This window comes from Aegilops tauschii, chromosome 7 (genome assembly GCF_002575655.3).
Source record: "Aegilops tauschii subsp. strangulata cultivar AL8/78 chromosome 7, Aet v6.0, whole genome shotgun sequence".
In the NCBI taxonomy this organism is placed as follows: domain Eukaryota; kingdom Viridiplantae; phylum Streptophyta; class Magnoliopsida; order Poales; family Poaceae; genus Aegilops; species Aegilops tauschii.
This window is the reverse complement of record NC_053041.3, coordinates 177,398,222-177,421,801: the sequence shown is the minus strand read 5'-3', so window position 1 is coordinate 177,421,801 and position 23,580 is coordinate 177,398,222. Positions and strand designations below refer to the sequence as shown.

The 23,580-nt window shown below is 48.3% G+C and overlaps 1 protein-coding gene across 1 annotated transcript; it reads left to right on the top strand.

The window, feature by feature from the left end:
* Window positions 1–5,188: 5,188 nt before the first annotated feature.
* LOC109744740 (uncharacterized) lies at window positions 5,189–6,638 on the top strand. Its single transcript, XM_020303891.4, has one exon. It carries the CDS (start codon window positions 5,225–5,227, stop codon window positions 6,509–6,511), a length of 1,287 nt encoding a protein of 428 aa, XP_020159480.1. The 5' UTR covers window positions 5,189–5,224; the 3' UTR covers window positions 6,512–6,638.
* Window positions 6,639–23,580: the final 16,942 nt, after the last annotated feature.

The following is a 23,580-nucleotide window of genomic DNA, read 5'->3' as shown; positions in this document are numbered from 1 at the left end:
TGCCGGCCTTCTTCTTGTCCGCTAAGTATTTGGGGCAGTTCCGCTTCCAGTGACCACTTCCCTTGCAATAAAAGCACTCAGTCTCGGGCTTGGGTCCATTCCTTGACTTCTTCCCAGTAACTGGTTTACCGGGCGCGGCAACTCCCTTGCCGTCCTTCTTGAAGTTCTTCTTACCCTTGCCCTTCTTGAACTTAGTGGTTTTATTCACTATCAACACTTGATGTTCTTTTCTGATCTCCCCTTCCGCTGATTTCAGCATTGAATATACCTCGGGAATGGTCTTTTCCATCCCCTGCATATTGTAGTTCATCACAAAGCTCTTGTAGCTTGGTGGAAGCGACTGGAGGATTCTGTCAATGACCGCGTCATCCGGGAGATTAACTCCCAGCTGAGACAAGCGGTTGTGCAACCCAGACATTCTGAGTATGTGCTCACTAACAGAACTGTTCTCCTCCATTTTACAGCTGAAGAACTTGTCGGAGACATCATATCTCTCGACCCGGGCATGAGCTTGAAAAACTAATTTCAGCTCCTCGAACATCTCATATGCTCCATGTTTCTCAAAACGCTTTTGGAGACCCGGTTCTAGGCTGTAAAGCATGCCGCACTGAACGAGGGAGTAATCATCAGCACATGATTGCCAAGCGTTCATAACGTCTTGGTTCTCTGGGATTGGTGCTTCACCTAGCGGTGCTTCTAAGACATAATCTTTCTTGGCTACTATGAGGATGAGCCTCAGGTTCCGGACCCAGTCCGTATAGTTGCTGCCATCATCTTTCAGCTTGGTTTTCTCTAGGAACGCGTTGAAATTGAGGACAACGTTGGCCATTTGATCTACAATACATAGTGTAAAGATTTTAGACTAAGTTCATGATAATTGAGTTCATCTAATCAAATTATTTAATGAACTCCCACTCAGATAGACATCCCTCTAGTCATCTAAGTGAAACATGATCCGATTTTAACTAGGCCGTGTCCGATCATCACGTGAGACGGACTAGTCAAGATCGGTGAACATCTCCATGTTGATCGTATCTTCTATACGACTCATGCTCGACCTTTCGGTCCTCCGTGTTCCGAGGCCATGTCTGTACATGCTAGGCTCGTCAAGTCAACCTAAGTGTATTGCATGTGTTCCGAGGCCATGTCTGTACATGCTAGGCTCGTCAACACCCGTTGTATGCGAACGTTAGAATCTATCACACCCGATCATCACATGGTGCTTCGAAACAACGAACCTTCGCAACGGTGCACAGTTAGGGTGAACACTTTCTTGAAATTATTATAAGGGATCATCTTACTTACTACCGTCGTTCTAAGCAAATAAGATGCAAAAACATGATAAACATCACATGCAATCAAATAGTGACATGATATGGCCAATATCATTATGCTCCTTTGATCTCCATCTTCGGGGCACCATGATCATCTTCGTCACCGGCATGACACCATGATCTCCATCATCATGATCTCCATCATTGTGTCTTCATGAAGTCGTCACGCCAACGATTACTTCTACTTCTATGGCTAACGCGTTTAGCAACAAAGTAAAGTAATTTACATGGCGTTATTCAATGACACGCAGGTCATGCAAAATAATAAAGACAACTCCTATGGCTCCTGCCGGTTGTCATACTCATCGACATGCAAGTCGTGATTCCTATTACAAGAATATGATCAATCTCATACATCACATATATCATTCATCACATCTTCTGGCCATATCACATTACATAGCACTTGCTGCAAAAACAAGTTAGACGTCCTCTAATTGTTGTTGCAAGTTTTTACGTGGTTTGTAGGTTTCTAGCAAGAACGTTTCTTACCTACGTATGACCACAACGTGATTTGCCAATTTCTATTTACCCTTCATAAGGACCCTTTTCATCGAATCCGTTCCGACTAAAGTAGGAGAGACAGACACCCGCTAGCCACCTTATGCAACTAGTGCATGTCAATCGGTGGAACCTGTCTCACGTAAGCGTACGTGTAAGGTCGGTCCGGGCCGCTTCATCCTACAATGCCGCCGAAACAAGAAACGACTAGTAGCGGCAAGAAGAATTGGCAACATCAACGCCCACAACTGCTTTGTGTTCTACTCGTGCATAGTAACTACGCATAGACCTAGCTCATGATGCCACTGTTGAGAATCGTAGCATAACTTAAAATTTTTCTACGCTCACCAAGATGCATCTATGGAGTCTACTAGCAACGAGGGGAAAGGAGTGCATCTACATACCCTTGTAGATCGCGAGCGGAAGCGTTCCAATGAACGTGGATGACGGAGTCGTACTCGCCGTGATCCAAATCACCGATGACCGAGTGCCGAACGGACGACACCTCCGCGTTCAACACACGTACGGTGCAGCGATGTCTCCTCCTTCTTGATCCAGCAAGGGGGAAGGAGAGGTTGATGGAGATCCAGCAGCACGACGGCGTGGTGGTGGATGTAGCGGGTCTCGGCAGGGCTTTGCCAAGCTTCTGCGAGAGAGAGAGAGGTGTTGCAGGGGAGGAGGGAGGCGCCCAAAGCTGTAGGTTGCTGCCCTCCCTCCCCCCCCTTTATATAGGCCCCCTGGGGGGGCGCCGGCCCAGGGAGATGGGATCTCCAAGGGGGGGCGGCGGCCAAAAGGGGGGGAAGGGGTGCCTTGCCCCCCAAGGCAAGGGGGAAGCTCCCCCCTAGGGTTCCCAACCCTAGGCGCATGGGGGGAGGCCCAAGGGGGGCGCCCCAGCCCACTAAGGGCTGGTTCCCTTCCACTTTCAGCCCACGGGGCCCTCCGGGATAGGTGGCCCCACCCGGTGGACCCCCGGGACCCTTCCGGTGGTCCCGGTACAATACCGGTAACCCCCGAAACTTTCCCGATGGCCGAAACTTGACTTCCTATATATAATTATTCACCTCCGGACCATTCCGGAACCTCTCGTGACGTCCGGGATCTCATCCAGGACTCCGAACAACTTTCGGGTTTCCGCATACATATATCTCTACAACCCTAGCGTCACCGAACCTTAAGTGTGTAGACCCTACGGGTTCGGGAGACATGCAGACATGACCGAGACGCCTCTCCGGTCAATAACCAATAGCGGGATCTGGATACCCATGTTGGCTCCCACATGTTCCACGATGATCTCATCGGATGAACTACGGTGTCGAGGATTCAATCAATCCGTATGCAATTCCCTTTGTCAATCGGTATGTTACTTGCCCGAGATTCGATCGTCGGTATCCCAATACCTTGTTCAATCTTGTTACTGGCAAGTCTCTTTACTCGTACCGCAATGCATGATCCCGTGACTAACGCCTTAGTCACATTGAGCTCATTATGATGATGCATTACCGAGTGGGCCCAGAGATACCTCTCCGTCACACGGAGTGACAAATCCCAGTCTCGATCCGTGCCAACCCAACAGACACTTTCGGAGATACCCGTAGTGCACCTTTATAGTCACCCAGTTACGTTGTGACGTTTGGCACACCCAAAGCACTCCTACGGTATCCGGGAGTTGCACGATCTCATGGTCTAAGGAAAAGATACTTGACATTGGAAAAGCTCTAGCAAATGAAACTACACGATCTTTTATGCTATGCTTAGGATTGGGTCTTGTCCATCACATCATTCTCCTAATGATGTGATCCCGTTATCAATGACATCCAATGTCCATAGTCAGGAAACCATGACTATCTGTTGATCAACGAGCTAGTCAACTAGAGGCTTACTAGGGACACGTTGTGGTCTATGTATTCACACATGTATTACGATTTCCGGACAATACAATTATAGCATGAATAATAGACAATTACCATGAACAAAGAAATATAATAATAACCATTTATTATTGCCTCTAGGGCATATTTCCAACACCGCGGCCGACTGCTGTCCAGCAGATCATGCTCCCGAACAATCAGGTTGTTCTCAATCTGAGCCAGCCGGGCAAGCTCCACCAGAATCTCCTGACGTGGGCCTTAAGGGCCTTGTTAGCCGATGAATCACCCAGAATGGGGGTGTGAAGGACCCGCTCGGCCGCCTCACGATGTTCTTTGGTGGCCGGGTCCTCATCAGCTACAGTTCCACCGATTGTTGTAGTTGGGTCGGCAACAGCCTTCCCGCGACTCGGTTCGGGCGGTGGCGTGACAACCATGAAGGCTTCTACCACGGATGTCTATGATCCGCAGATCTCTTCTCCAAGAGAGGATAAATAGACTCAGAGTCCATCATCCCCACGAGCCGACTCGCGGGATGACCGAACTAAGGACGAGGTTTGCCGAATTGCTTCCAGCGACAACGCGACGCCAGCTGCCGACTGGTATGACGATGGGAGCTGTAAGCCCAACACCCCCGAGTCATTGACTCAATAGTGGGTGCCCGAGCCGGCATGTCAGCGCTATTCAACCAGGCATCAGGATGCCATGCCGACACGTCGATGGGGAACTCGAGAACTCTGAAGCGGATGCTGCCAGCAGGAACCGATGATGAAGCCAAACGCAACATATCATCGTTAGACGCTTGCTCCATGATGGGAGCCAACTGTCGTGGATATAACCCTGACAATACTGGGGGGGTTATGAATGTAGAGGCAATCCTATCTAGTGAATAGTGCGGTTGGGAGTATCACCAAGACCAGTTCAGCCCATAGTACTCACCAAAGTAGTTGAGGCCAGAAATCTATGATCGTCACTCATCAGGGTACACTACCAAACCCCCAGCTTTTCCAATTCACAATCTAAGTAAGACATGTCTACGAAGAGCATCTCTAACAAATTCCATAGAAAAGGCCCGGAATTGTAAAATAACCACCGTTTTATGATGGTTTTGAGCGAAAAAATGTCCATTCCAGATCCCGCAAAACGGTGGGTCCTGTAAAAATTTATACAGCTCCCCCCCAAAAAAACTTGTTCCCAAGATATGGAGTTTTGGAGGTCCGGGAGTATGGTTCAAAGAAATGAACCCAGAAAAAGAAATAGGAGTTCTATTACTCAAAAATAATAATCAAGAAAGCAAACGGGAGCGGCAAACTGAACTGGGGACATTTTCGGATTCAGATAAGGAAATCTTACGCGTGCTCCATCGCCTAGTCCAGCCAGCGTCTTTAAATATCAGCACAGAGCACCTTCGCGTCCCACAACACCTTCCCGATCCCGCAGACAAACCTCTCCCAAATCCCAATCGCCCGCCCTTTCCTAGCCAGAGTAGAACCCTAGCAGCAGATCGGGCAGCCGCCGGCCGGGATGGAGGGGCTCGACGTCGACGACGTCTTCCACCACTACCGGCTGAGCCCTACGGAAGTGGAGGCCGTCACCTACTACCTGCCACGCCTCCTCTCCGGCGAGACGCTGCACGGCGCCAACAAGCTCATCCACCGCGTCGAAATCTCCGGCTGCGAGCCCAAGGATCTGGCCGCCCGATACGCGCCCGCGCCGCAGGCCGTGAGCAGCGGCGATCGGTTCTTCTTCACCACATGCAAGAGCAAGAACGGGAGCAAGCTCCAGAGCGTGCGCGGCGCCGGCAGCGGCACCTGGAGCATCCAGAAGACCACGGAGATTTGCCACGCGGGATGCAAGGTCGGCGAGATCAAGAACCTCTCCTTCAAGAAGAAGGGCAAGTCCACCGGCTGGGTCATGGAGGAGTACCGGTGCCTGCTGCCGGAGGCCACCGTCAGCGACGGGGTGAAGGTGTTCTGCAAGATGCACTTGGCTCAGCATGCTCCTGACGCGGCCCGCCAGGAATCGGAAGCGTACAAGCTTCAGCAACAGCAACGAGAGGCCGTGACCCCGAGCACGCACGCGCAGAAGAGGCCAGCGCCGGCTGCCGCCGCCGATCCTCATCCGCCGCGCCCCAAGAAGAGGATGCGCGGTGCCGTCCCCGTCCCAGGACCTGCCACACCGTCGTTCTTGATGTATGATGATGCAGCCAGAGCATCATCCGAGTCCACTACAGCATCCAACCACTCTGACGTTGCTTCTTCCTCCCAGTCAGATGTGCTGGAGTCCACCCAATCAGTTGTGCTGGAGTCTGTCAAGCATTACAGCCAACAACAGATTGTTCCTGAGGCTGGCTCAAGCATTGCAAGGAGCTCATCTGAAGAGGATGTCTTTGAGCCGGATGGGGAGGCAGATGGTTTTGATATCGAAGAACTAATGAGAATGATGGAAGCCGACCCAATTGAAGTTGAGCCGGTCACTGGAACCAACACTGGCGTGGAGATGGGCCAACAGGAACCTCTGTACCTGGATGCCTTGGACCAAGGCGTGCTGGAGGGTATGCTGCAGTCCGATTGCCCTGCCTTCCATGATGCTGACAAGGAGAAGAGGTACAATGCCGCGTCGGATCTTGACGCCCCATCGCTGCTTCAGGGACAGGACCACTTGTTCAAACCGCGGCCGTGCTCCTTTGATCCATTTGAAGCAGCGTGGAATGACGAAGAGGCGCTCGAGAAGGAGAAGAGGTACAATGCTGCGGCCAATCTTCACGCTGGAGGGCACAGCAACTTCTTCTCGCCTGCAAGTGTCTATTAAATCCGATGTTGAAGTTCTTCTCAAAGTGTATACGAGGATACTCACTGGCTGATGTATTAGTTCGTCCATGTACGATCGCCACGGATGTACCTCTGAGCAATTTGCTCCAATTGTTCATGCAAGCTAGTAAAAGTGTTGTTGTTCTTCTTGCCCTTGTGATGGATTTTCTGAACCTTGCATTCGCTCCTGCACCAGTACTAATTCTGCTCTGTTTCCTGTGATGGACCATGTTAAAACTGCTCTTATCTTTTTGTATTAGGCTATAAGATAAGCAATCATGATGCAGTTATGATCTGGGCAACCGCAGATAAGTAGCAGGAGCAACTACGTTTGTAAATCAAAACTGTTTCACTGCTCTTGATAATCTGCAGAACAACTACAGGTTCATAAGTTGCAGAGCAGATTCAAGTTGTGGCAAAAATAATAATTGTTCTGTCTATTTACAGTGTGGAGTAAACAGTTATTACAGTGCCAGTGTTGATGATTTACAGTGTGGAGTAGTCATATTTTTCCTTGAAATCTAAGTGTAATCTGTCTGCCTTGTTGCTAATTGAATTTACAGTATGTAAGTGGTCTCTAAGTTCAGCAGTATTTATGTTCATGACTTTACTGAACTATGTTATCTTTTTTAACAGTGCCTTGATCTAAATAGTTGTATTTTAGCTCCATAGTTCTGTGTAATTTGTGCCTTGATTTTCTGTCATCTCTGAATTTTATTGTTCCTGTGCTTGCTACTCCTTAATTCACACATGTACAGGAAGAACAAGAGGTTAAAACCTAACCCTCCAATGTTATATGTTTTGAACGCCTTTCTGAAATCCCTTTTATTACTTTTATCTCAAACAAGTACCCAGATTTATAAAGATCTAGTGAGCATTGCCAATGTTGGAGAGGGAGTGATCTGAATAAGTTTATGTGACTCACCTTCATTAATTTTTCTCTCTAACCTTTTTTACAGTACAAATGATAATGACTGACAGTTTCGGACTCTGCACTTCTTGATCATTTAAGTCTGAACTTTTCTGACAGTTTCGGATTTTCTTTTGTATAATTTAGTTGTATTTTTTACTGGGCCGATGGCGGAGGTTGCGGGGTGTCGGTCGGTCTACCAATGGCGCCCGGCGAAGCGGGTTCCCTCCCTGCATGGTAGAATGGCGGCGGCAGCGCACGTCCCCAATGGCGCCCGTGTCCTTGGTTGCTGCTGAAGGCCGGCAGCGGCGAGGAGGAAAGAAGGAACTGGTCAAACAATCTACACTGAATGGTGTAACAGACCTCAAAGCAGCAACTGGCGCATGTCCATGTCTGAAGTCTGAACCGTGACTGCTTTCAGGAATGGAGTTTGAGTTTCAGCTTCCTATCCCAATAGTCTAGAGCTCTAGGCCCATTAGCTTACTTAGACTCCTCAAATGCAGAATTCAGGTCAGGCAAGCGGACATGATTGCTAAAAGTTTAGACCATCATGTGTACGGTCAGTTGTTCGGTTTTGGCGTGGTTCCTTGCTCTTACTTCGACTATTGGAATTATCTTTAGCATGCATCTTGTTATATTTGAAAGTTGTATATTGATGGTACTATGTACTTATGCATTTAGAAAGTAGAAGTAGTTGTTACCTGGATTATTATGACGTTGCATTAAGTTTTTTCGCGCGCGAAAGCTTGTGTGTCATTGCATTGATAGAAGGAGTTGAAAGATAGGAGTTGAAAGGGGTACAAGGGTAGCCACAGATGTACCTCTGTGCAATTTGCTCCACTTGTTCATGCAAGCTAGTAAAACTGTTGTTGTTCTTATTGCTCTTGTGAGCCTGCAATGGTACTTCTGCTCTATTTCGAGATATATTTTTTTAGGAAAGGAGGATGGACCCCGGCCTCTGCATCTGGCCGATGCATGCGGCCACTTTATTAATTATTCTCACAAGACCTTACAAAGTCATACAACAGCAAGTCTAAAGCCACCGTCTAAGCAACAACTGTCGCTACACCTATCCAATTGATGAAGGGGCGCTGATAGCCTGGCCTAATACCAAACAGACATCGCAGCCAAACCTAAACATCTAAGACCTGAGGTCCCAACCAGGACGCCTGCCTGGTATGGGGCACCTACCAATCCGCGCACTCCTCAATCAGGACGCCTGCTGGGTATGAGGCCGCCGCAGCCACCTGCCACGAGTCCATCTTCAGAGCTGTACTGTTGCATCTACCGTGCCAGGTCTCTCTGTCATCGACGCCACCATGACGCCAGACAGCGTCGTCCTCCTGCGCGAGTCCATCCTCCCACATCGAACTCCGAATCTGCACTACACCACGCCGTCAAGATCCGTCGCCATCAATGTATGGATGAAGCACCATTCCACCAAAGAAGCCGTCCGCTGGTCCCGCGAAGCCGAGTGCACCTCCAAGAATGCTGCCCCCAAGGGGGTTACGACATATGATTGCCGCCAACATCCGATCAGCTGATCTAGGGTTTCCCCCGGAGGTATTGAGTGGAGTTGGGAGCTTCACCTTGATGATGCCTTCATGAAGGAAACGATGATAAGGGCATCCTTATCACTGGCTCCGGCCATCGACCGAAGACCAGGTTTTCACCCGGATCCGTCCCAAGAAATCCACCCAACAACCTGTGCACCGTCTCGACCACCTTCAAAGCCCCAGATCCAGCCACCTAGATCCGGCGACCAACCGCAGCAACAGTGCCACCGTGGGATCCATGGCGCACCGGCCACTGCCTGAGTGTGCCACCACTGGACCTAGGAGGAGGGCTCCCACCCCGCCTCGCCAAGCCGCGAGAGCCGTCGAGAAGGTTCCCGCGCGCTCGTCACCTTCTCTGATCCGAACCAATCCATAGTAGATCGCCGTCACAGATCCGCCTTGGACAGGGACTGCACCACGCCATGCCGCCGCGGGAAGCCCTAGCTTCACCGGCCGCCACCCGCCCCGGATCCAGACAGAACATTGCCGCTGCCACCGGCCAAGTTCCGCCGCCGCCGACCGGCCAAGCCGCCGGTCACTGCGACCACCGCCGCCATGACCAAGCGAGCACAGCCAGCCGGCCGACCAACTCCGACGAAGAAGAAGGCCACCACCAACAAGCCTAGGGCCAGCGCCCAAGACATCCTCGTGATGCAGATCAGGTCCAGGAGCAGTGCACCGTTGGTGGCGATTGAGATCGGTAGCACAACGAATTAGCCCGACTGAGTCAAGGCCAGATCCGCTGTTGCTGGAGCCGTCCTCCCCCCCCCCCCCCCCCCCGCCGCTGCACCACTTCCATGCCGCCGCCGATCTGGCCGGAAAGGAGCGCCGCCTCCCAACCAGATCGAGATCCGAGGAGAAAACCGCCGCCGCCGCCACGCCACAAGGGCTTTGCCCTGTGACGCCCCGGGCGACGGCGGCGGAGGGGAGCGGAGGTGGGGCGAGGCTGTAGGAGGAGGGCGGGGGCTCCCCGGTGCGGGGCGGCGCCGCCGCACGGGGGAGGGACGGGGAAGTGACCGTCTAAAAAATCCCCCCTTTTCGGCTGTATAATCTTATTTTTCGTGTCTTGGGCTGGAGTATGCCGTCTGATCCCAAGCATACCAGGCGCAGTTCAGATCCCATGGAGAATTTGTAAGCTATGTGTCAGTTGGTACAATCTAGTTTTATGGACATATATATATAGTTGACAATGAAGGTTGATGCAGAATCAGCATGAAGTAATCTATTATAAACTACATCATGTGTGCAACTGGCCATACTTGTAGTTAGATCTGATTGCAGTGTCATGCTAGCTACTTGGCTTATTACATCGCAGTAGTGATCATATGTTATCATGTGAAATCCTCGTATTTTTGCAATTTATGTATCAGCTGTTCATCTGGTAACTGTCCTCTGATACATCAATATCAAGAAATGACCCCAGTATCTCAACCATCAAGCTACCGGCTGAAAAGAAAAACAAGAGTCAATAATCTCGCTGTGGGAACTACTCCCTCCTGTAGGAAATCTAAGGCGTTAAATATGCTGTCCAAGTTTGAAGTGCAATATTACAAATCACAATCATAAAAAGGTAGTTTTGGACACAAACACAACCTTATTGTGTTTTTAACATAACCCACATATTCTCAGATTAGTAGTTGGTCAAATTTGAACTTGGATGGCCAAATTACGCCCTACAGTTCAAAAGAGTGAAGGAACGTTATATTTGGCACCATAATTAGTCATTAATTTTCATCATTGAAATACCCGCAAAAAAAAACTTTCATCATTAACCTACTGAAGGGACTGTTTTGTGATTTAAACGAACTGCCTGCAGTACATAAAAGTTATATCAGCTTACATACAAAAAAGGTTAAATCCCTATTTCATGAATAAATTAATATTTTCCTCAAGCAAAAACCTAAATAACCGGTTCTAAGTTTAGCTGAAACTTTAATTGAGTTACTGAGTCGCTCGTTATTCTGTTCATATCTTTTAAACCGCTTAACCTATTTCAGCAAATAAACACTTCTGAGATATCTACAGAGAATTCCATACAAATTTATTTAAGGTGACTGGGACTAAAACTGTCTCAAACTTGGTCAAGCACAGGTAAATAACCTTCAATCATGTTTACTTAATAGAGCCTCATACATGTAAGTTGGTGCTTGTGCAGTCTGCTAATTTTTTGTCCCATTGTCAAATACTAAGTACTAGCTGGGAACTTTAATACTCCCTCCGTTCCAAAATAGGATACTCAATTTTATACTAACATTAGTATAAAGTTGGGTCATCTATTTTGGAACGGAGGGAGTAGCTGGGTACTTTGTAATGTTTACTCCGGGAAAATGGAATGTGCAAGCTTCTTTCTTGGTTAGTTACTTGCTTTGCCTTAAAGACAGCCCCCATCTATGTCCCATGTCTTCTTTTTATATGAACTAGATGACTCGTTGCGCCAATGGCGCAAAGGGCGAGAGGGAGACAACTATTGTGAGAATATTCAGACACCCAAGTCTTTATTATTGGTACATAGATGATTAGTTACAATGTGGTACACAAAGGAAGTAGATAGGAAGGGATAGATTATTAGCTTATGAAAACCAAACGTGGCCAACACTGCCGCATCCTCTGCTTGGAAGCCGCCTTTTCTCACCGGATCTAACATAGATACATGATCACAAAAGGAAGCAAGACCATCATATATAATGGTCTACTTACTCATTCAGGTTAGTGATCAGGTGGCTGGAACCGCAAAGTATAATGGGGCTTGACGGACAATAAAAATAGGTGTTGCTCCTCGTCTCCTCCTCCTCCTGAGTCTGGATCGAGGCCTCGCTCCTCTCTTCTCCTGAATGACAGCTTGAAGGAAAGGACACACAAAAGCGCAGTCCTATACATTGACTAACCTGACAGAAAATAGAGACAAATGTAGATATGGTTATCTATTATGCCGCTGATAAAAAAGTAAAACACTAAACAGAGACAAATAGAAGAATAGTGAGGACTGGAGTAACCTCTACATAATAATTCAGATTGCATCACTGAACATATGAATGACAGAGAGCCCCAAAGAAATTGGCTTTATCAGGTATATGAATGACATTACAGAGAGAATTACCAAATTATCAGGTAAGTGACATGATAGAAAGAGGAAGGTGCTCCATGCTTGTTGCTTGAAACTCCATCAACTACCAGTGCATACACTACATAGGTTAATAATAAACTAATCCTTGAATTCCTCTCATACTTTTTTGTGTGGCTAGTGGATGCTGGAATTTTGCTACTGCGACACTGCAAATCTTGTTTTGTTTTTACCGAAGGACCTTATTATGGTTTGAAATGTAGTAGTATAGTACTTCGCTAGTTAGCATCCTCTCCTCTCCTCTCAAGAGAAAAAAGAGAGAAGAAATGGGTAGGTGTCTCAACTGGACATCTGAAGAGGATCTGACCACCACGCTTAAATCAAACAGAGTGGAAGCAAAAACAAAACAAAAAAACCTTAATTGGCCTAGAACCAGACGGAGTTAACACAGAGGTTAGAGAGGTGAAAGGGACCTTGATGAGCACAAGAGCGGTTTCGGCTGTCAGCGGTGGGGAAGGAGCTTTCTTTGGCTGTCCGCATCGTCCTGGTGGATGGCCGCTGTAAATTTATAAAAGAATGTAGTATAAACACAACTGAAAATTCCGTAACATAGTTTAGAAGATACCATATTAACAGCAAATACAATATAAAAAAGAGCCACTGTAACTGTAAGGCATAATGGTGATTCAGTGCTGGTTTTCAAATAAACGCAAACAATGCTACTACCACCGCAAATTAAGGCTCGCAATATAAAACAGAGCAATTGCCCAAGTATTTATTTGTGAGTGGCGAAGCATGATAAATGTGAGCAAAAATCCTGTCTTATTAATGAGCAGTTCGATTTTCTCACATGATATAGTACCTGGTGCACCAGTGATTGGATTACTGCTTGTTGGTGGGAAAGCAAGCATAGCGAAGCTTCAGAAATACCACTATAGGGATCGCCATATTTTACAAATAAAATTTTCACTGTTAGCCTGTCCACAAAGTCGACAGAAAAAAATCAGTGTTGCTTCCAAAATCATACCAGCAACTTTACCATGTTATACAGAGAACCTAAAAAACATCAGAAAATAAGTACCCAAATATAATAACAAACAAATAAACCTACTCGAGAAATTGTTTCCCATGCTACCTATATGCCCTGCCTAAGAAAAAGAAAACCTACCTAAGAAATTGTTTCACACGGCTCCTAAAATCTAAATCCAATGGGTTGTGACCAAACTTATCTGCACCACCAAACCATTTTAAAAGGTCAAACAAGCAGTCACATTGTTCCAACGGGCCATTTAGCTCACTGGCAAGTACAACCTCTCAATAACACCTAAGAGACTCAAGACAAAAGCTAGCCCAACGTTCCTCGCAGCTAATAGAAACACCATGAGAGAACTGTTCTGCAACAAAATGAAAATAGCAACCATGGTGATAGTAGCAGGGTTCAGAAAACTGCTTTGTTTTTCTACAACCAAACAAACATTGTTTTCAACAAGTTTCAGAGTCTGACATGTAATATTTTATGAAGTGTAAATTAGATTTGAATTATTTGATAAGAAGAAACTCCAGGAGAAACAAATATCATGCAGCTCTTCTTTTGTGTTTTTTACATAGATAAAACCTGTCCAAATCTATGTTTTTGGGCCTTCAATGCCATTATTAAGAACAACACAACTACAAAAGCTTCTGCCTTTCCACAACACTTTCCTCCCAACTTCACTAAAGCATAGAAGAATATAATTTTTATAATCGGCAATAGCAACCATAGTGACAGTAGCAGGGGCGAGTCCTCTCAACTATATATTGCAAAAGAAATTAGGATTGTTGCAATCTCCGGCTTGGCTGGTTTTACCTTGAACAAAATTCAGTCTCATGAAGCTGGAGCCCAAAACTTGGATCCCGGAAATCACGATCTATAACAAGAAGCTGAGACAATGTCACATCAAGCCGCGGTAAGGTAAGTTTGATGTCAGAAACCGTTAACCTCAACAACAACAACAACAACAACAAAAGAAAGAACAACAGTTAGCAAACCCACTTGGCTAAACAGTGTATCATAGATAGCCATGAGGCCACTCTGGCCGACGGCAGCGCAGGCCTTCCCATCCAGGTCCAACTGTGGGTTCTGCAGATCGGCAAAACTTCAAGCAAGGAGAATTATCAGCACACAAGCAGTGACGATAACCAGAGGCAATGACCGTCAGTAAACTGCTGTGAGAAAAAACTCTCTGCAACATGGCTGTTGATGAGCTTTCGGTACTTGAGCCTTTGCCTCCCGATGCCAACGGCGCCGGAGGCGAACAAAATCACCTCATACCCCTGAAAATTAAGCTTCTTCACCTGAAACAGTTCCACATATTTACCGGTCAGCAACTGTCAGGATGATTTTTTACAGGTTTAGAAAGCTCCTTGGTCAGAAAATTCAGTTACCTGCTCGCAGAGGGCTCCGAGCCTGCCCATGGCCAGTCGGCCATTCTGCCCGGTGACAACAGCAGTGCCGACCTGGATGCACGAGAAAGTGATTAGATGGACCCAACGAACAGAATACCAATTTACTTAGCGAATGAGCAAATTATTTACTTGATTTTTTTACTTTGCAAGACAACCAAAATTGACTAACAAGTTGTAAACTAACTTTAGAAATTTCATGCTGCGTAAACATACGAAGTAATTCCTCCTCTCCTCTTCTCCTCCATTTTTTCACTCAGGAGTAATTCACATGTTTGTCAAAAAACCAAAAGGAATCTAACCCAAGGCAGAAAATAGCTTGCAGCCACACAAGCATTTTATCGAGCAGGTCAAGAGCATGGGAAAAAGAGAGAGGCTCACCTAGGAACAAACACAGTGAGCAAACGCATAGCAGAAGACGAGGCAGCAAATCGCACAAATAAGATGCAAGGGGCCAGCAAGAAGGCACTTATCTCACGAGAACACCAAACCGCATGATCACCACTCAATAACCTCACAAGAACAGAGGTTCCCATCTACTATGTATGTCTTGGATCCTCAAGAACCACTAAAATCACTGAACCTAAACACCGAATTACCCAAGCATCCAAGAAGCAAGAGCAAAATCACAATTTTGCAATAATGGACAACAGGGGTAAGGTAAGACCCAATTTCCCAAAGCATCCAAGAAATGACAGAAATCACAATCAACATTCATGGACACCGGGGGTAGGGCCAAGAACGGTGGAGGATCCTGGCACAATTGCACGCATCAAGCAACGAATTACAGAAAGGGGGCGCCACGATTCCGCAGGGACTCGGCGGCAATGCAAGATCATGACGCACACAACCATGTCATACCAAGAAATAGGGAGGGGGGGTGCACCAATATGCATGCGCTTGCACCCGGAGCACTTCTTGGTGCCGGTGGCGCTGCACTCGGCGCAGGGCCCCAGCTTGGCCCCGACCTGCTGGCTGGGCCCCTACAGTGAGGGGGGCTGCTGCTGATCCCCCTGGGGCGGCATCGCGTAGGCGGTGGCGAAGCCCGCAGTGTCGACGACGAAGTAGCGCGAGGCGGCGCTCCGCAGCACCAACGCCATGGCTGGGCCAAGCCGCCTCCCTGGCTCCCCACGGTGCCCCATCTGAAACCACGGAGCCACAGCCAACCGCCCGGTCCCGCCCAACCTTGCCAGCACATGCCGGCGCCGGTCGACGCACCTCCAGCTACTCTTTCCTCTCTCTCTTTCTCCCTCCTCTCCTTCCTTCTCTCTCTCCCTCTCATCTTCTCTCTCTCCTACAGCAGGGACTAATCCATGGCGCTGCATCATCCACATCATGAGTTAATGACAAAGCATGGAAGACCCAAACAAAAATTGCAGTTTAAAAGAAAATGAAGCAGTTTGCTAAATTTTAAGAACATGGAACAACAAAAAGGACTACAGGATAAACACTTGGTGCTGCTATTTTCATGGTATTATCTAATCTAGAATGAAAAGTGTTTATCCTAAAAAATTGTGATATACAAAGATGATAACTTTACCTCATCACCACATGAGAGAACATCAAGAACAGCGTGTGTAGTGCATTGCTTAGCCCCATTGGTCGCTAGCACACGATCTGGGCTATAGGTTAGACCATTATCCTCTGCATATCGATAACCGAGCAACAAGGAAGTCAATTAGACTACTTATTCAATATGGATATTCTGAAAATAAGAAATGCATCCGTGTGCACGTACCCTGAAGCTTGTTGCAGATAGCCTTCCTGAGCTCCATACACCCGGCATTAGCGGTGTAGCTTGTCCAATTTGCTAAACCTACAGCACACGTGTCTACAGAAAGTAAGAAAATTACTATAAGTCTGAATGATACAAAGGAATGCCTGAGGCTAAACTGACAGATTGCCAGGGAAATCCGAAGAATTTTCTTGCTACAACTACAGCACACGTGCATGGGATACAAAGAGAAGCCTGCACATTTTTCTTTGTCGCTCAGTACAGCTAAACTAACTGGCAATTTGACTGTTTAGAAGAAAAAAATGAGATTGAGTCGAGAGAAAGAGTGAGGGGCGGCGATGCGCATCACAAATCCTCTCCTCGTCCCTACAGAAACCCCAAAGCACCCCCTGCAGGCGGAAGGATTGGATTCACAGAACACGCAAAATCTGGTGGTTGAGGAGCTCACCAAGATCCGGGAAAATCCATGGGAGGGACAGGGAAAAAGAAAGATCAGACGAATTCGATCTCACCTTCTCTTCTCGCTTGGCGTCAGCGGGGACCAAGGAAACGGCGAGCTGCTGCTTCCTACCGGCGTCCTCTAGGCGACGGCGACGGCGTCACGGATGGCTCGAAGGCAAGGACGACGGTGACGACACTGCGGACTGCTCTACAATGGGAGAGGAGTTTAACCTGCCGCGGCATCTTCCTCTAGGCACCTCATACACCGCGACATGGAGCCGCCCCTCCGGCCACCGCGGCCACGGAACGCCACGCCGCCCTCGTCTTGCCTCCCCAGCTTTTTCAGCAACACCCGCTCTCTCCCTCACCTCCACCCCCATGTCCCGTCCTGGCAATAGGCACGACGCCTCTCTCCATTGGAGGAGGGGTGGGGGAGTTGGAGGAGGGGAGTGGGTGCAGCAGCTCGCCCCCGCACCCGGGGCGAACGAGATGCTGGGGAGGGGGGAGGGGGTGGGGGAGGGGCGGAGGAGGAGGGGCGGCGATGGGAGGAGAAGGAGGGGGGCGACGAGGAGGGGGAGGCTAGCGGGACGGGCGGGGCGAGCGGCTGGGAAGGGGGCGAGCGGGACGGGCGGAGCGGCGGGGTGAGTGGGTCGGGCGGGGCGGCAGATGGGGAGGCGGCTAGGGTTCTACATTGCACGGGAGCTGCTGGGATTTATACCCAAAGGTGAAATGACTAAAATGCCCTTGGCGGGACAAGGAATTTACAGGCGGTGGCACGAGTATTTAAAGGCGACGTGGCTAGCTTCATCCTGCCTAGCGGTTCTTCAAGGTTTATAAGTTAAATTTCATATTCCCTGCAATATGAGAATACACCGTGGACCAACACATTACCATGGGATTTTAGAAAAAGTATATGTGAATTTGCATACATTTTCTAAATTTCTGTCTTTTCTTATCCATGCACCCCCGTAGATAAATAGTAGGCTCGACAGAAATGAATGTTCACTTGCGTTCAAATTTCAAGGAAGTGTGCTTCACGCTTCTCTTTCTGCAATATGTGTCAGAGTATATGATTTGATTTTCCTACTTTCCCAGTTATAGTACTGTGTACTTCATTCTTAGCTTTGCTTTTGGAAACAATATACGAGCTTTAATTACCGTAACAGTCCAGAAATGCTAACTTGAAACTGAACAAGCAACAATCCAGTTACAGCGCTTTCTTTCCCTCATAAACCTTGTGACGACATGGGTGAAGACCCATTACAGATTTCTCATGGAATGAAAAGCTAAATATGATGGTTCGAAAATTGTCGATCAAGAGCCATGAATAGGAGAAAGGCATCACACTCGAGTTCGGAGAAGAAAAAGGATACGAAGACAAAGATAGATCAGTATTCTGCAGACGAATGGCCAGCTGGTTCACGCCTGGGATGGCCAGCTGACAAATAAAACCCACTCCACGGTGCTCATGGCCATTCTATACAAAGACAAAGAAATGACGCAATGCAATGGTATTTCGAGCCGAGCACCAAGGCCTTCACTCCATCGCCGGGGCGGCTGCAGACGACCTCCACCTTTGGGCGCATCGGTGCAAAATAATTCCAAACGGACTCTGCTCAATGCCTGGTCCTCTATGGTGACCCACCTTGCTGAGAGATTATAGTTTTTGTACCTTAACTTGTAATCTTCCCCTTCATTCCACCTCTCCCCTTATGTAATTCTGAACTCTTGTAATGGCTTCTTCAGTTGGTAATAAAGTTCAGGCAGGCGTAAGCCCGCCGTTGATGTGTCAAAAAAAGATCATGCTCTGAAGCTAAAACTTTTTGTGGATCCATTTTACTTGATTTTGTATTATGGACGTATGACTTGGTGATATATATATTTACATTAATGTTGTCAATTTGTGGTTTAGCAATAGGCATAACTAGATCACCGAATGTGCGTGTTGCTGCGCCAATCCATTTTGGCACTATAAATTAGTGATTGATTAAATTATATGCAACAGTAGTATTTTGATTACGTGATATAAATATCACAATAAATTTAACGATAATAGTTTTAATCATGTGATATAATTATCACGCCCATGAATCATGTTATTTGACCTGTGTTTTGTCACCTGAAATCCACCCAATGTTTATATGCTTTTGTGCATGTTTGTTTTGTCGCGAGCATGTTTTCTACTGATGGAAAGAATATATGTTGATTAATATTCTGTATGAACATGTTAGATGGTAAGAAGGTTGGTAAGTTTTGATTTTGTAAAAGGATGGCAAGGGTTCTAAACCATGGGAGGGACAGGAAGCAAGAGAGGCAAGGCAAAAAATGTTGGCACTCAAATACTTTATGGATAACTAAAACAACTGTGCTTTATATCATGATGAGGAGTGAGCTAATAGGAGCTGGGATCCTACCAGGTCTAGCTCGTAGGTTGTAGGGGTGGAAGGGGGCTTGGCGAGGAGGAAGGCGAGGTCGCCGGCGCTGGGGCGCCGTCGTCACGTGTGCGAGAGAAAGGGAGAGCAGGGTGCGGCGGCTAGGGTTAGGTCTCCCGGCTCCCTTCGGGAAGCCGAGCAAATATGATTGCTTCTGCTTAATCTCAAAACGGGTCCTTACATGAGTTGATATAATCTCCAAATAGAATAACTGGGCTAAGCCGCTAATAACGATAAGATAACTGGGCCAGGCCCCTAACTACCTGGGCTATAGTATATGCCGGTCATAACATCTCTCTCCGCCTGCACAAACAGCTCGTTCTCGAGCTGGAAAGCGGGGAAGCACTTGCGGAACTCCTCGAGGTGATCAACGGGCGCCAAACACCTCCGCGGCAGCTGGGGCGGGCATGTCGCCGAGCCCGGCGGCGGCGGTGTCCTCCTCAATGTAATCTGCAGTCTCTAGGTAGAAGAGTCGCGGGCAAACGTGGCTGGGCACGTAGGGCTCATCGCAGTTGAAGCACAACCCTTGGCGGCGACACTCGAGTTGCTCGACCGGGGTGAGCCAGCGGAACGGGCGCGCCGCGGTCACGGCGAGGGGCGCCGCGGAAGCCTGAGCAGGCCGACCCTGCGTGGAACTTCTGGCCAGGGTGGCGGCCCAGTGGCCCGGGACGGTGACGCCTGCTGGAGGGCCACCGCGCGGCGCTCGAACGCACGGGCGTAGTACATGGCCGTCTGGAGGTCCTGCGGCCCGCGCATCTCCACGTCCACACGGATGTGGTCCGGTAGCCGCCGACGAAGATCTCGGCCCGCTGACAAGCTGAAACGCCGGGGGCGTGGCACGCCAGTGCCTGGAAGCGGTCGGCAAAGTCTTGCACTGTGGTGAGGGACGGAAGGCGCCCAAGCTCCGCCAGACGGCTCCCGCGTATAGGCGGACCGAAGCGCAAGAGGCACAGATCGCGGAAACGCTCCCATGGTGGCATGCCGCCCTCGTCCTGCTCGAGGGCGTAATATCACGTATGGGCGGCGCCGCGTAGATGATAGGAGGCGATCCAGGTGCGGTCGGACGCGAGCGTGCGCTGCCCCCTGAAAAATTGGTCGCGTTGGTTGAGCCAATTCAGGGGGTCGACGGTGCTGTCGTAGGTTGCGAACTCCAGCTTAGAGAATCTCGGCGGTGGCTGGGTGTGGACGACGGGCGGGTATGTGTCATTCGCGCCGAACAACGAGGGCGACGGCGCCGAGTGTGCGGGCTGCAGAGTACCGCCATGGAAAAGGGGCCTGTCCATACCATCGTAGGGACCCGCGGCACCCGAGGACCCGCCCAACTGCATGGTCGGGGGCCGCGCCGGCGGTGACAGCACGTGCGGCTGTCCAGAGGCCATCGTGTAGACCGACTCGATGGACCCGGCGAGCCAGGCCGATAGCGGAGATGGCGACGGGGCGAAACGGACCTGGTGGATGGGCACCCCGGGCGCCGTCGATGGAAGGCCCAGCCCCGAGATCGCCGGTGGCGGCTGCGGCTGCTGCTGCTGCGGCAGCGGCATGATGGATGCGACGGAGGTCGCTGGTGGTGGCGGCTGCCACGGGAGCGTCTGCGGCCCCGTGATGGTGGTGACGGGGGCGGACGGTTGCAGCCCATAGTGCCCTGCGAGGAAGGTGCGGATGCCCTGGACCGCCTGAGTCAGGTCTCGGATCGCCACCGTCATCTCCTCCGGGGTGAGAATGGCGGGGGCGGGCGCGGGTGGCGTCCAGGCGGCGGAGGAGACCGGCCCGGTCAGGGACGGTGTGCTGGCCGCGGTGGTCATCGGCGACGAAGAGGCGATCGGCAGCAGGAGGGAGGGGGTGGGTGGTGGCGCGGACATGATCGAGCCTGAGACACCTGATACCAGATTGATAGGAGCAGGGATCCTACCAGGTCTAGCTCGTAGGTTGTAGGGGTGGAAGGGGGCTTGGCGAGAGGAAGGCGAGGTCGCCGGCGCTGGGGCGCCGTCGTCACGTGTGCGAGAGAGAGAGAGAGCAGGGTGCGGTGGCTAGGGTTAGGTCGGGAGAGAGGGAGAGCAGGGTGCGGGGCTAGGGTTAGGTCTCCTGGCTCCCTTCAGGAAGCCGAGCAAATATAATTGCTTCTGCTTAATCTCAAAACGGATCCTTACATGAGTTTATATAATCTTCAAATACGATACCTGGGCTAAGCCCCTAATAGCGATAAGATAACTGGGCCAGACCTCTAACTACCTGGGCTGTAGTATATGCCGATCATAACATCAGCACAAGTAGTATCTAGTACCGCGAATAATTCTGAAAAAGTAATATTGCGTAAACTTATCACCAAGATGTGCTAATACTTAAAGGAGCACTTTAAATTACCAAGTGGGTGGAAGTTTCTCAATATATCAATGTCTCAGTTTTACAAAAGAAGGCAACTGCATATACTAGAAATTTGATCTCTGACCTACGTGTTGTATAGTAGCAACAAGCAATGTACGCCACAAATTAAAAAAAAGTATAATATAGGATAATTCTTGTTAACATACATCAGGTGAACCAATATTATGAAATAGAATATATACTGGCGAAACCTATGCTTCATGAGTGTTCAAAGGTGAATCTGACAAATACATTATCGAGATAGTTATTTTGAAGTATAAAAGGATGAAGTATATGAACATATAGATCAACTCGGATAAGATACCTGCATGGATGGGCCTTGAAAGGGACTTGGGCATTACAGATCGGCCTCCTGGCGAGAGAAAGAGGCAAACACGAAGCAGCGTACGACCACAACAGGATAGGATGGTTTCTTTGTTAGACCCTGCCCACCACAGCGGCACATAGCTTCATCTCCCTTATGGCTGCCACTAGGCGATAAAAGGTGTGAGAAGCAAAAGAACATGAGAAGAACTTTTGGAAAAAAAAACATTTGTTGCTCCTGTTGGTTACTGTATTCTACTAATCGATAAGAATATTGGCCCTACATTAAATGATCTCGTTGGCAATACAAGTTTTAGCAGGATAATAAATATGAAGCAAGCAAGTTGCCATAAACTGTAATCTTGATATAATAAATAATATTTGACAACTATGGAATTTCATACTTAGATTTTCCCAAAAGTGATATAGTACTCGATAGTTCCCGCTGTGAGCCCTTCCCTACAGTCTCATCTCAAGGAAAAAGGATTACCATTAAGGATACATGCAAATATAAAGGAGCAGAAGATATATAACCAATTGGTACTCATGAAAAAAATTATTGGACCAAAAAAACACAATGTTGTCTAGCTTTCTTGAATACATCATTGTTTTTAAGCTTGAAAATTTCTATGTGCAGTGAAATTGTATCTAACACTTATATGTAAAGGATAAATGTAAAACATGTTAGATAAGTCTTGGTTTAAATTGGGACTTTGCATCATTTGGCATCTAAGGGGTTTTTAAAGGGTTTGAATTGATACTTAAGTGGTTCATAAAACCAAATTTTATTGACAAAGGCAAACATTTTCAAACACTTCGGGTTTGAAATATGACTTGTGGCATTTGGCATCCTAAGTGGTTGCAAAAACCTAATTTTATCAACACAAACAAATATTTTCAAAGCACTCATGGTTTTAAATAGGACTCCATCCATTTGGTGCAATGGGCGTTAAATTTGTTATCATATGTGCTTGCCCACAACTAAACCAATTAAACCATGATTTTTTTCAATGTGCATATGGATTCAACAGGTCTTTGCGTCATTTGGCGCAACAGGTCCACTAGTTAAGCAAAAAAATTGGCCGTGCGTCCTCACTTGCGCCTACGGGGTTTCAAGCCCGCACCTATGCAGTGTCTATGGCTCGCTTGGACCAACTCAGCTAAGACAGTGTGTTCAACATGGGTGTAGTGTGCCGCATTAAGTGTTGAACCGACACTAGGGCAGCCCAAAGCCAGAGCCTGACGCGCTTAAGGGGCCGACCCAGCGCGCCGAACGCGCGTCATCTACGTCTCCCATCCCCCAACCCTGTGTGAAAGGCCCAGTACTTGTCATCTACGTCTCCCATCCCCAAACCCTATGTGAAAGGGCCAGTACTTTAAGACCACCTCGCCGTGCGAGGGGTCTGTCAACCGGCTTAAATAGCCGGGCGAGACCCAAAAAGCCGAGCTCCTTAAAAAACGTGATGTCCTACCGACGCCTCGTATGGGCATGTCTCCGCCGTTGCCTCACCCGTTTAGGAATGATTCGCGACGGGCCTAGTAGGGCCCAGCGGCTCGAGCAAGCTTTTTTACACGAATTATAACCTTCAGTTGGCTCGGCGGGCATTTTTTTCATATATAGGTTTCAAACGAAAATTGGATGGTACGGGCGGCCATTTTCTAAAAAAATTCCAAAAAATTTCATACGGACAAATTTGGACATAATTTGAACATGATTCTTATTTTAGGATTTTTTTACAAAGATTGGAATGAAATTCGAACTAACTTTTTTTAAATAACTAATCTACTCGTCGTCACTTGGGCCGTCC